The sequence below is a fragment of the Tamandua tetradactyla genome, chromosome 26 (assembly GCF_023851605.1).
Source record: "Tamandua tetradactyla isolate mTamTet1 chromosome 26, mTamTet1.pri, whole genome shotgun sequence".
Classification (NCBI taxonomy): domain Eukaryota; kingdom Metazoa; phylum Chordata; class Mammalia; order Pilosa; family Myrmecophagidae; genus Tamandua; species Tamandua tetradactyla.
This window is the reverse complement of record NC_135352.1, coordinates 44,076,756-44,091,254: the sequence shown is the minus strand read 5'-3', so window position 1 is coordinate 44,091,254 and position 14,499 is coordinate 44,076,756. Positions and strand designations below refer to the sequence as shown.

The window sequence follows — 14,499 nt, the reverse complement described above, 5'->3', positions numbered from 1 at the left end:
ATATGAAAAGCTGATAGCCAGCATTGTACTCAACGGAGAAAGAAACTGAAAGCTTTCCCTTTAAGACCAGGAGTGAGACAAGGCTCCCACTGTCACCACTATTACTCAGCACTGTGCCAGAAGCTCTAGCTAGAGCAACCAGGCAGGACAGAGAAATAAAAGGAAGAAGTAAACTTTTCATTGTTTGCAAATGATATGATACTATCCTTGGAAAATTCTGAGAATTCTACAACGAAGTTACCTGAGCTAATAAATTCAGCAACATGGCAAGATATAAAATAAATGTGCAAAAATCAGTAACATTTCTATACATAAGCAATGACCTAACTGAGGAGTCAGTTAAGGAAAAAATTCCATTCAAAATAGCAATTAAGGGCGATGTGACAGTGGCTCATTGTCAGAATTCTCACCTGCCATGCCAGAGACCCGGGTTCAATTTCCGGTGCGTGTCCATGCCAAAAAAAAAAAGCAATTAAACGAATCAAGTACTTAGGAATGAACTTAACTAGGGACATAAATGACTCGTACACAGAAAACTACATAACACTGCTAAAAGAAATTGAAGATCTAAATAGGTGGAAAGACATTCCCTGCTCATGGATACAAAGGTTAAATATAGTTACAATGTCATTTCTACCCAAATTAATCTACAGATTCAACGGCAGTACCAATCAAAATTCCAACTACTTTGAAGATTTGGAAAAGCTGAACTGAAATTCATCTGGAAGAAAAAGAGACTCCAAATGCTAAAAGCATCCTAAAAAAGAAGAATGAAGTGGGAGGATTAACATTTCCTGACTTTAAAACTTATTATAAAGCCACAGTGGTCAAAACAGCATGGCACTGGCACAAAGGAGTACTGACCAATGGAACTGAATAAGAGTTCAGAAATAGACCACCAAATCTATGATCAACAGATTTTTCTTTTAACTGATTTTTCAGAAAAACATTTTTTTTTTTTTTGCATGGGCAGACACCAAGAATTAAACCCAGGTCTTCAGCACAGCAGGCAAGAATTTTGCCACTGAGCCACCACCGTACCACCCTGGTCAACTTTTTTTGACAAGGGCCCCAAATCCACTGAAATGGGACAAAACAGTCTTTTCAGTAATGGGCATGGAAGAACTGGATAATCAAAAGAATGAAAGAGGACCCTTACCTTACACTCTATACAAAAATTAACTCAAAATGGATCAAACACCTAAATATAAGAACTAGCACCATAAAGAAAACGTAGAGAAATATCTTCAAGACCTAGTAATAGGAGATAGCTTCCTAAACTTTATACCCAAAGCACAAGCAACAAAAGAAAAAATAGATACATGGGAACTCCTCAAAATCAAATGCTTCAGCACCTCAGAAGACTTTGTCAAAAAGGTGAAGAGGCAGCCAACTCAAGGGGAGAAAATATTTGGAAATCCCACATCAGACAAAGGTTTGATATCCTGTATCCATAAAGAAACCACACAACTCAACAACAAAAGAACAAACAACCCAATTATTAAATGGGCTAAAGATATGAACAGGCATTTTTCTAAAGAGCAAATACAGATGACTAAAAAGCACATGAAGAGATACTCATTTTCATTAGCTATAAAGGAAATACAGCTCAAGACTACAATGAGATATCGCCTCACACCTATAAGAATGGCTGCTATTAAACAAATAGGAAACTACAAATGTTGGAGAAGATGTGGAGAAACTGGGACAATTGTGCACTGCTGGTGGGAATGTATAATGGTACAGCCACTATGGAAGACAGTTTGGCAGTTTCTTAGGAAACGAAATATTGAGTTGTCCTATAACCCAGCAACACCACGACTTGACATATACCCAGAAGAGCTGAAAGCAAAGACACAAACAGACATTTGCATACGGATGTTCATAGCAGTATTATTCACAATCACCAAAAGATGGAAACAATCCAAATGCCCATCAACAGATGAGTGGACTGACAAAATGTGGTATATTCATAAGATGGAATATTATGCACCAGTAAGACAAAATGATATACTGAAGCATGTGACAAGATGGATGAGCCCTGAGGACATAATGATGAGTGAAATAAGATGCAAAAGATTAGATGTCTTATGACTCCACTTTTATGACCATGTGTGCTGAAGCCAGAGAATAATTTTGCCTTAGAACAGACCATGCCTGTAACTAACTTTGATAGGAGTTTGTACTGTTTCTAACCTTGTATTTTATTTGTAATGTTATGAAATGGTTTAAGGTTTTCTGATAGTTATGAAATTAATGTATTTTGTATATGGGAAAAACATGTCTTTTTTAGGGGTCAGAGGGTAGAATGTGCTGGTTTGAAAGGAAGTATGCCCCCTAGAAAAGCCATGTTTTAATCAAAATCCCATTTCATAAAGGTAGAATAATCCCTATTCAATACTGTATGTTTGAAACTGTAATCAGATCTTCTTCCTAGATGATGTGATTTAGTCAAGAGTGGTTGTTAAACTGGATTAGGTGACGACATGTCTCCACCTATTTGGGTGGGTTTTGATTGGTTTATTGGAGTCCTGTAAAAGAGGAAACATTTTGGAGAATGGAGATTCAGAGAGAGCAGCACCATGAAGCAGAGTCCGCCCGCCAGTGCCCTTTGGAGATGAAGAAGGAAAATGCCTCCCAGGGAACTTCATGAAACAGGAAGCCAGGATAATAAGCTAGCAGATGACACCATGTTCACCATGCACCCTTCCAGATGAGAGAGGAACCCTGACCGTGTTTGCCATGTACCTTTCCAGACGAGAGAGAAACTCTGACTGTGTTCACCATGTACCCTTCCACTTGAGAGAGAAACCGTGGATTTCATCAGCCTTCTTGAACCAAGGTATCTTTCCCTGGATGCCTTTGATTGGACATTTCTATAGACTTGTCTTAATTGGGACATTTTCTCAGCCTTAGAACTGTAAACTAGCAACTCATTAAATTTCCTTTTTTTAAAAGCCATTCCATTTCTGGTATATTGCATTCTGGCAGCTAGCAAACTAGAACATGGTAAAGGTAAATAAAATCAGAGGCTTTTGAATAATGATACAGCTGTCACAATGTGACTGTGATTATGGAAATCTTGTGTCTGATACTCCTTTTATCTACATTGTCAACAAAGGAGTAGAACATATGGAATAAAAATAAATAATAGGGGGAACAAATGCTAAGATAAATTTAGTTTGAAATGCTAGTGATCAATGAAAGCAAGGGGTAAGGGGTATGGCAGGTATAATCTTTTTTTTTCTTTCCTGTGTTCGTTTTATTTCTTTTTCTATTGTCTTTTTATTTCTCTTTCTGAATTAATGCAAATGTTCTAAGAAATGATGAATATGCAACTAAGTGATGATATTGTGAATTACTGATTATGTATGTTGTTTTATTTTGGTTCTTTTTTAATTAATAAATTTTTTTTTAAATCAGAGGCTTATAATACAGAATACAAGGGACTTAGAGATACACAGAAGCTAGAGGTGGGTGAATGGTTAGATAATGAGATTGAACTCCCATGTAAGGAAATAGATAGAAGTGAAGGTGGTTCTCTATTAAGTCTATACATAATATTACCAAATTGAAGGTGAACAAGATTGAAAGGGGTTGTATAGACCTATGTATCCTACAGATTAACACTACAAATATAAATCAGTTCTTGCAAGAACTACTTCAATGTATGATTCATCTACAAAGAGTGTTTAAGGCCAGGGTACAGGGGGAAAACTGCTACTGCATGCTATCGGCTGTTTAACAGGAAAACATCAGCAATACCACAGCAACAGCAGAGGTAAATAATGGAGGGACAGATGAGAGATAAGGGGAGGTTTAGATTTCCTATTTGGTGAGGGTGGTTTACTGATTATCTTTCTCTTGTGAACAATGAAATTATCTAAAATTGAGTGTTGATGGATTATGGACTTTGGGCATTATACATGATGCCTAGTGAATGCCAGCGGCTGAAGAAGTAGATTGGCAAACAATGATGGATACATATGATGGAATGTTGCACTGCTACAAAAAGGAACGAAATCACGAGGCATGCAATGATGTGCATGAACATGTGGGACATTTGGTGAGACAAAGTAAGCCAGAAACTAAAGAACAATTATTGTATGATCTCCTTACAAAATGCTTTCAAGAAAACAGGGGTCTAGATTACAAACTCTTTTAGCAGACACATTTAGTCCAGAGTGGTGTAACTACTATTTCTGGATTTTGAGAAGCTGTTTTATATATCTATAACCAGATATTTAGAGATAAGAATGAAGCCGATCAAGTCAGGATTAAAGTAATTCAGAATACAGGGGTAAGGAAGACAATATCTGTATTTTAGAGCTGCACCTATTCTTTGAGACCAAAGGAAAAAACATTTATTTTGTTCAGAACCTAAATTTTTTCTGTAGCACACAACCTAACTCCAACTGTATGTGTAGCTCATTTGAACAACTGAAACACAGGGAGCCCCAAATAAGAATGAGGGCCTTTAATGCTGTATAGCTTAATACAATGCCTGGATACATCCTACAATATATTAAGCAGATAATCAAAAAGTACTGGCAAAGTCCCTTGAGGGATGGGGAAAAAAAAAATGGAACTATTACACTTTACCATCAGGCAATCCCCTGATACTGTGTCAAACACTGGGGATACCCAAATCAATAGGCCAAGCCCTTGATCTTGAGGCTTACTCTTTTTTTTTTTTTTTTTTAACTTTTTCATTGTATAATATAACATACGTACAAAGCAAAGAAAGAAAAAAGCAATACTTTACAAAGCACTCTTCAACAAGTAGTTACAGGACAGATCCCAGAGCTTGTGATACCATAGGCTACCATACAATCCTCTCAGATTTTTCCTTCTACCTGGCTCCAAAATATAGGAGGCTAGAAAGCATAAATATTTTTTAATCACAATCGACTTTTTTTCCCTCTTTTTGTGAAAAATAACATATTTACAAAAAAGCAATAAATTTCAAAACCCAGCACCACAGTTAGTTGTAGAACAGACTTCAGAGTTTGGTATGCATTACAATTCCACAAGTTTAAGTTTTTACTTCTAGCTGCTCTAAGATACTGGAGAATAAAACAGATATCAATGTAATGATTCAGCAATCATATTCATTTGTTAACCAAACAGTGGAGTTATACAGAGGAGGGCAGCAGTAATGGTCAGGTTCATGTAGCAACTTGGCCAGGTGGTGGTGCCTGCTCATTTAGTCGGGCAAGGACTGGACTGTCTGTTGCTATAAGGACATTTTATGGACTTAAATCATGATTATGCTGACTGCATCCACTGCTGATTGTGTTCGTAATCACTTAAGAGGAGTGTCTTCTGCAATGAGTGATGCTTCATCTAATCACCAGAAGGCTTTTAAGGAGGATTCAGAAGAGACAGTCACTCTTCCTGCTTCAGTTAGTGAGCTTCTGCTGTGGAGTTTGTCCAGACCTTTCATTAGAATCACTAGCTTCACAGCCTGCCCTATGGATTTGGACTCTTCCATCCCCATGGCGGTCCAGCCATCTTCTTCTGAGAGTTCACTGTGGACCTTCATCTGAGTTACCAGCTTGCAGCCTGCCCCACAGATCTTGGTTCCCATGGTTATGTAAAACACTTTTATAAATTTTATATCTATGGGTATCTTTTGCTGATTCTGTTTCTCTAGAGAACCCTAGCTAATACAACATCCAAAGCTGAAAGCCTCCCTGGTAGCATGGGAGATGACTCCCAGGGATGAGCTTGAGCTCCCTGGCACCATAGGACCAACAAAGCCATACTGACCAAAAGGGGGAAAAGAAGTGTTAACGAATAAGATGCCAGATGTTGAGAGAGTTCAAATAGAGTCAAAAGGCTACTCTAGAGGCCACTCTTACTCACTTCAGTTAGACACTGCTACCTATCACAGTTTTCCAAACCCCAACCAAAACTATTCCCACCAACCCTAAAGAACACCTAGGGCGTTATATGAGATTCTACAGAGGTTCCATCATTAGGGTTGCTTTCCAGAGCCTATAACCTCCAGATGGCTCCACAGACCAGATAAGTCCTGAAATGCAGATGGGCCAGTCTTTTCAGAACATCAGCTGGTTCCATCCCCCATCCCATATTATTGACAGCCCCTTCCAACATGAAAAATTAGAATGGTCATAGCTAAAATACTCCTAAAGAGTGGGAGAAAGATCAAAGGTGACATGGAGTTATACAGAGATGATAAGGTTTAACAAACGAGTATGACTGCTGAATCATTATGTTGATATTTCTTTTAGTCTCTAGTGTCTTGGAGCAGCTAGTATTAAAAATCTAAAATTGTGGAATTGTAACCTATACCAAACTCTGATATCTGCTCTATAACTAATTGCTGCAGTGTGCTCTGAAATTTATTGCTTTTTTGTATATGTTACTTTCACAAAAAAAGGAAAAAGAGGTTGATTGTGATGATAAATGCACAGCTATATGACGATATTGTGAACCACTGATTATATACTTTGGATGATTACATGGTATGTGAATATATATAATATATAACAATAAAATTACATTAAAATAAAAAACAAAAATAAAAAAATTTTTAAAGAAAAAGTATATAGGGAAGTAGTAGGGAAAATCAACTCCATATCAAATAGCATATAATACTCAAGGCAGTATTAAATGCCCTAAGTAGCTGCCAAGCTTATGCAAGCATTTAACAAGCTTTTCTCTAAGTAGTAAACACAGGCTCTTCAACTTAAAAAAAATTTAAAAGTAGCAAATATTTCACATATCTATTTCTAAAGAAATAAATGTAATACTATATTACTTGTCAAAATTTAAAACACACATCTTCTTTAAGCCTCTAGTAATTCCATTCCCAGAATTATACTCATATACTCACACATGTGCAAAATAAATTATGAACAAGTATTGTCACAGCATCATTAGTTTTAACAGCAAAAGTGCAGAAACAACCTAAATGTCCATCAAGAGGTAACAGGTTAGTAAATTATTGTATACCCATAAAAGGCATTACTGTCTGTTTTAATTGAGCCCATAAATTAGGGTAGCAGTCACAAAAGACCACATATTATACAAGTCCATGTATATCAAATGTACAGAATAGGCAAATCTATAGAAACAGAAAGTATATAGCATTGCCAGCGGCTGGGGAGAGAATACTAATGGATGCAGGATTGCTTTGGGTATGATAAAAATGTTCTAAAATTTATTATGGTTATAGTACAACTCTGAGACTATGCTAAAACTACATAACTACAAAATTTAAATGACTGAATGTAAGGTATGTGAATTATATCTCCATAAAGCTGTTTTCAGAAAAAAAAAAGTGAGGCAGCTCAATATAATACAGTATGGAAACATCTCCAAGATGTACCGTTCTGTGAATAAAGCCAGGGACAGAACACTGTGAACAGCATGATACAATCTGTGTGCTTCTAAAAAGGAACAATATCTTTTATAGGCTTGTATATGAGAAAATACAGAAGAAACTAATTAACAGTGATTGCTTCTGAAGAAAGGCACTGAATGGCTTGGAGATGAAAGACTAAATTTTTACTGTATGCCTTTTTGCACTTTTGAATTTTGTATCATGTATGTGTATTATCTATTCAAAATACATATAACATATTTTTTATTTTTTTTATTATTTTTATTTATTTTTTTTTTTTTTTTACATGGGCAGGCACCGGAAATCGAACCCAGGTCCTTGGGCATGGCAGGCAAGCATTCTTACCTGCTGAGCCACCGTGGCCCGCCCAAACATATTTTTTAAAGCAATGCACCTATTACAGGTTCAAGTTATCAAATATTGTTTCTCATATTCAATATTTCTAATCAGTAAGGTTAGAATTTTTTTTTATGTTTAAAGTAATACCAAATCTCACCAACTAATTGATCTTTAAAAGCAATGAATAATATAAAGGCAATAAATGATAGTCTAATTTTACTTTTCTGGCAAGTGCAGGGTCTGGGAATCGAACCCGGGTCTCCTGCACGGTGGGCGACAATTCTACCACTGAGCTACCCTTGCCCCTCCCCCCCCATTATAATCTCTTTTTAACTATTTAATTGCTAATTGAGATCTCCACTTGAAGGTGATGAGTAAAACTGACATACAAAGAAATATATTTGTTAATTCTGATGTTTATTAGCCCTGTTAGATCTGGCAAAGAAATCTCGTTGATAATACTAGCTAAAATAAAGTCAATAACTAATCTATGGAATCCATTTAGTTTTACTAATTCTATGTGTACTTTGTTTTTGATAAATGAAGCATATTCATGCCTTGAAGCCTGCTCAATAGATATATAACCAATTTAATATAATACTATCTAAATACAATAAAGATCACCCTATTAAACAGCCACATTTTTAGTAAGTTTTTTTCTGTATTATAAATCGCAATAGAAAATAAAATCTTTTAAAAAGCTACACCAACACACTCCCATAACACTCTTAAAACTTCCCCTCTTCATACAAAAGATTCCCACTATGCAGCCAATAGCCTTGGCAATTAACCACTGGGCAAAATTAACCATTCCTTTTTTCAGCTTTCCATAGCATCATGTATTCTATTATTACAATCAGTACATGGCATTGCAATCACATGTTTCATTTCTGACTTCTCTATTATGACTTAGCTTCTTGTGGCAGAAATGTCCTATTCACTTTTGTTACTTTAGAACTTATCGCAGTCCTTACGCATAGGAGGCACTCCAGGATGTTTGCTGAATTATTGTGAGTTGAGAACATTTGCATTACCCTAACCATTCAGCTTTTAAAACATCATGAACCAGAATGAACTCTTAATTACCCACATTATTCCAAAACCTAAAAGAAATGGAAGCAAATATATGCAGTTCCAAAGCACAAATAATCTACATTCCTTCATATATGGTTAAACTAGGCTAACTATAAAATCTACCAGCTTGCATAAAGTATACACAAATAGAAGGCAGTGCCACGATAGTAACAATGCAGTTTTGAAATTATTTTTTTTTCCTTTTTTACAAATAAGTGTAAGCACCATAATCAGTTAACAAATATTCATGGTTTATAATGACATTATTTAACTAATCTCTGTGCCTACCAATGAACTTGGATAAAAGTTTATTATAGCACAAAAAGCAGAACATTTTGATAAATCCCAGGCACCTATTGGTTAAACAACAGTACCAATAAATTACCAAGTCTACAGTCAAAACTGGAGTTATTAGTGACTTAGTAAAGGTCTAGTTCAGTCCATTCTCTCATATAAACAACCAGAACCAAAATAAACTTTCTTTTCTTACAGAAGTAATCAATTCTCAACCCACAGTACACTACAACAAAGATTCCATGGCTAACTTACAGAGGTTTTTGAAAATATTTATTTTACTCAAAGGTACAATAAAAAATTACCAAAATTTCTTACATACCAGCTAATGACACATATTATAGATTAGCATTTTATCACTTTTTTATTACTCTTCGAACTAAAACTGGCAGTTTTATCAACCACTAACTTGGCAAAAGATAAATAATGTAAAGTTAAAAGTTAAGAAAATGGAAGATTCCAATTTCAGACATTATTCACAAAGGATAAAAAGACCAAAAGCTTATAATAACTGAAAGGAAATCTGAGGGAGCATTATTTTTCATCTTCTCTTACCTAGAAATCAAAACATAAGGCTTTATGTAACAATTCTCCTGTAAACTAGCTGTGTGACTGAGCAAGCACGTCACTTCACCTCCCAGCTCGCAGTCCTCCACTAAACTGCAGAACTGGCGGGAGTAGATGATCTCTAAGATCCTCTCCATCTTCAAGATCCCACAATGAGGACAAAACTCATGAATAAAGATTTCATATAAAATATAAGGCACATGAAATTTTTTCTCTAATCACCAGTTCATTACTTGATCCTTTTCACAATCATTTTAGAACTACTCCATCCAAATTTTAATCAATGAGTACCAACTAATGGACCAATTAGTGGCTTCCTTCTCTATAAAACAAAAATCGTAATCAATAAAACTATTTTAATATGAAGTTTATACTGACCTGGTGCAACTACATTCACTCTAATTTTCTTTCTTGCAACCTCTTTAGCAAGAGCACGTGAAAATCCAACCAATCCTCCTTTACTGGCACTGTACACAGTTTGGCCAGAATTGCCTTTTAAACCAGTAATACTTCCTAGAAAAAAATGAAAGCAAGTACAAACCAATTAATGTGATTATTTGAAAACTCAGATAATTTATAGTAAAAAGAACAAAAGAAAAAGATAAAACAATTTTATCTTGTCCTTTGCTAAAATTAGAAATCCTAACAATTGCCATTAAGAGTCCATGTGTGCTCCAGAGACATACAGAAAACAGGATTTGAAAGAAGCTGAGGTAAAACCTTGAATATGAGACCAGGGGCTTGGGATATGATCCAATAAGTAAAAGGGTCCCACTCATCTATGAATAGGTTACATATGATGAAAATTCTGTAATGTTTATAAAAGCTTTTAGCAGAAAGAGGTTAAGAGAAAGAAAAGCCCAGAAAAGGCTGATGAATTTCATGATTCTATAATACGGACATAGGGAAGTATTCAGTTCACATAAAAAAAAAAAATAGTAGTTCATATATATTCCCTTTATCCAGCATACAGACAGATGAGTAAAAAAAAAAAAAAGGGCAAAAAAATAATGGGGAGATGGGGATAAAGGGGTTAACTGGGTAAATTGCAATCTACCCAGTAGATTAGAGGGAGAGGTGAAGAGTATGGGATACATGGGTTTTTCTTTTTATTTCTTTTTCTGGAGTGATGCAAATGTACTAAAAATGATCAGTGATGAAAAAATATATAGAAACGCCACATTACAGAGATCCTGGCAAAGGGCATGCAAAGAATCCTATAATCCCTATAACTGAACACAGCTCACCTCATTTTGCCTCTTCTCTGCCCACCCTCTCCCTCCTTCTCTTTCAATCTCTCCCTTCCACTTTCCTCTTCCTTACCTCTCTCTCTCTCTTTCCCTTCCTGTTCTTTCCTTCTCTCTCTCTCCCATTCCTCACTCCCAGTCTCCCCTTCATATATTATAGATAAAAATGGTTCTCTTTGTTAAAAAAAGAAAGAAAAAAAAGCAAGGCAACTATAAAATTTTCACTCTTCCTCCAAATGTTCTTAAAGATGTCTTTTTGTGCACAGTTTCTAGCATACACAAAACAAGGAGAATTTTAGACTTGCTAGTAGAATTGCTGAGTTGTAGGGCATTGGAATGTTCAAACAACAAGGTAACTGTATTCCAAATGGTTGTGTATATTTATAGACCCACCAGCAGTGTATTAGAGTTCCTATTGAGCTACATTCTCTCAGAGACTTATGATTATAAGTCTTCTTAATTTTTGCACATTTAAATGGGTATTGCATGATATATCACTGCAGTCTTGACCTCTGTTTCCTTAATTATCAATGAGGTTGAATGATTATTCATACATTTACTCACTTGGTGCTTCTTCATTTGAACTGCCTGTTTTCGTGTGTTTGGACAATGTTTGTCTTGGCTCTTTTTGTTTTACAGGCGTTAAGTGATCTAAATAACACTTCCTCTGTTGCCTATGTATATTGCAAATATCTTTTCCCACTTTGTAGATTGTCTGCACTTTCTTGGTGGTGTGTTTTGATGAACAGAAGTTCTTAATTTTAAAATGTACAAATCGTTAAAAAAAGTTCATGTGAAGATAAATCTCACTTAAATGTGAACTATCATCAATCTAAAATAGCACAGCTTCAATTACAAACTCTGTAAATATTATAATTAGTTACTTTCAATGAAGTATAACGTACTGCCTGCTAAAGAATCTTGAACGACCTTATTTAATGAATATACATGGATATTTCATAATTCAAATATGAACTGCATACAAATAAATTCTTACAAAACAGAAGTAGGGAGGCAATTTCCCACATCACTGGCCTGTATTTATCATATAAAACTTAATCAAAAACTGCATAAATTTATTTTATTTTAGAAAAAAATTCCAAACACTTTATACAGTATAATCAACAAGGGTGGTGTACTGGTGGCAGAATTCTCACCTGCCATGCCAGAGACCAGGGTTCAATTCAAGGAGTCTGCCCATGCCAAAAAAAAAAAAAAAAAAAGTAAAATCAACAATTCCAATATAAAAATAATGATCTATACATTATGGCCAGTTAAAGACAGAGAAAGAGACCTGTATAGTACAGAAAGGCAGAAAAGAGACATCAGACAGAAGAAATGCAGATGGTCAGAGAAAGGTATATTTGGGAGAAACAGAAGTATGGGTAGACAGAGAAAGAAGAGAAAAATAGGAGAAAGGAAGAAAGGCAAAATAGGAAGCTTTAGTAGTTTTGGTTCATGCCACCCACTATTGGTCATGTGGTCAAAAAGCTACTGGGGTAAATAATAACTTCTGAAGCATCAATGAACTTTTTAGCAGCTTATAGTACTTTTTTTGTTTAACATTTTTACTGAGAAATCCTCACATACGTACTGTCCATCCACAGTATATACTCAGGGCTCACAATGTCATCACATAGTTGTATATTCATCACCACAATCATTTTTAGAATATTGGTATCACTCCAGAAAAAGAAATAAAAAAAGGAAAAACTCATACTCACATACCCCTTACCCCTCCTTCTCCTTAAAGTACTTCTTTCTGTAATTATACATTCTTAATTTATTCTCAATTAACTATTTTACTTACATTTATTCTCAAAGTTCTGCATGTTATGAAGAAATGAGTTGGATTTTAAAAAAATATATACCATAAAAGGGGATAATTTAGAGTTAACCCACTATATAGCACATTATCAGGTGATTCATACAGGCTAGCGTGCCAGCTTTTAAGAACCCAGGGTCATTATCTGGCTGTATTAGAAGCCTGAGGTTGACTCATTTACTAATCTCACATGTGTAAGAAGAAAAACTGACCCCTTTTACTTTTAAAGGTAAATGCCCAAAATGCTCGAATGCTTATTTAGTTTATTAACATAATATTCTCCCCTTTTTTCATTTTCAAAAGAGAAAAACTCCAAATTCTGGCTTGGAAGTCCATTTCCTATATCAAAAAGAATAAGGGTATTTACTTTAATGGAGCATCATTTCCCTTTTGTGGTCTTTTAAGGTATTATCACTTAAAATTAAAGGTCAGATGGTATACCAATATGTTCAAATTACCAATAAATAACATTTCAAGTCATTTTGCATTTTAAGGTCTACAAGCTCACACTATGTTGTTTATCTGCCCCACAGACCATATAAACTAAGACTAAGGATTAACTAACATTCATTCTAACAAATTGAAAATTTTACTTTCTTAACTAATTTAAACTTTCTCTTAAACCTCTGCACCAGATTTATCAGTGACTCATACAACTGTTATAGACCATCTTTTTGCCCTTGTATGAAAATGTTTAATTCTTTATCCATATTTTAAAAATCAGGCTTCACATAAAAATCAGGATACCTAGTTTCCCTTGAAAAATCTAAATAGCTGGCAAAACTGGAACAATGCTCCTGAGTAGCAACAATATACTTGATCTGATCACCTGTTGCCCTGACTATTCTATATTGTCACAGAGGCGAGATGTCTTTTGCCACTTATTCTATGGGTTTTGCTATCACTCTTCCAATACCCAGTGGCCTCCCACATTTAACTCCAGGCTGACCACTATGGGCACGTGAACTTGTGATTCCTGCTTTGCCCATTAATCAGTTTTTCCTTTTCTCACATGCATAATAGAATGATAAATTTCATCCAAGTTTCACACATGAATGAATTCCACAGCAGTGGATTAAATATTTTTATAACACTATGAGATAATAATAAATTCACAAAGATGGAGACTCACCTACATTAACAATAGACCCTCCGTGTTGTTGAATCATAGTCCTCACAGCAGCTTTACATGTCAGCATGGAACCTAAGAGGTTAGTATGCAGCTGACATATCATATCTTCAGTGTTTGTTCTTACCAAAAGGTTATCCCTAAAAAAAAAAAGATTTAAAAAGATAAAACAAAAATATCCACAAAATTTCTGAAAAAACCTAAGAAGTACTTCACATATGAGCTAGAATACCTAGAATTAGAGTCTCATTTTGACTTGGCTTGAGATGCACTAACATAACAATAGAGGAGCCTGACAGGGTCGTCTTGGAAGCCAATAGATTCTTACCTACAGTCAGCTAGAATGGCAAATATTCCTAATTGCTAAAAGCAGCCAAAATACCATGAATTAAATGAGCAAAAGCTATACTGTGCCTCATTTAGCAGGGAAATAAACATCTTATTCCAAATTTTCTGGCACAAATTCATCTTTAAAAAGAATACCCAACACAGGCAATAGAAGAAAAAACGACAAATTGGACTTCTTCAAAATTTAAAACTGTTGTACATCAAAGGCCATCATCAAGAAATTGAAAAGACAACTTCAGAATGAGAGAAAATACTTTTAAATCATATATCTGATAAAGGTTTAATATTCAGAATATATAAGGAA

At 35.1% G+C, this 14,499-nt stretch overlaps 1 protein-coding gene across 2 annotated transcripts in view; it reads right to left on the bottom strand.

Annotated features, from left to right (window-relative positions):
- CBR4 (carbonyl reductase 4) overlaps positions 1-14,499 on the bottom strand; it is a 74,267-nt gene that overhangs the window by 48,243 nt on the left and 11,525 nt on the right. For both annotated transcript variants that reach the window (XM_077144448.1, XM_077144447.1), the window contains exons 3-4: positions 13,851-13,987; positions 10,025-10,159 (exon numbers count right to left, since the gene is read on the bottom strand). In XM_077144448.1, the coding sequence (XP_077000563.1) occupies positions 10,025-10,159; positions 13,851-13,987 (272 nt within the window). The remainder of the gene's footprint in view (positions 1-10,024; positions 10,160-13,850; positions 13,988-14,499) is intronic.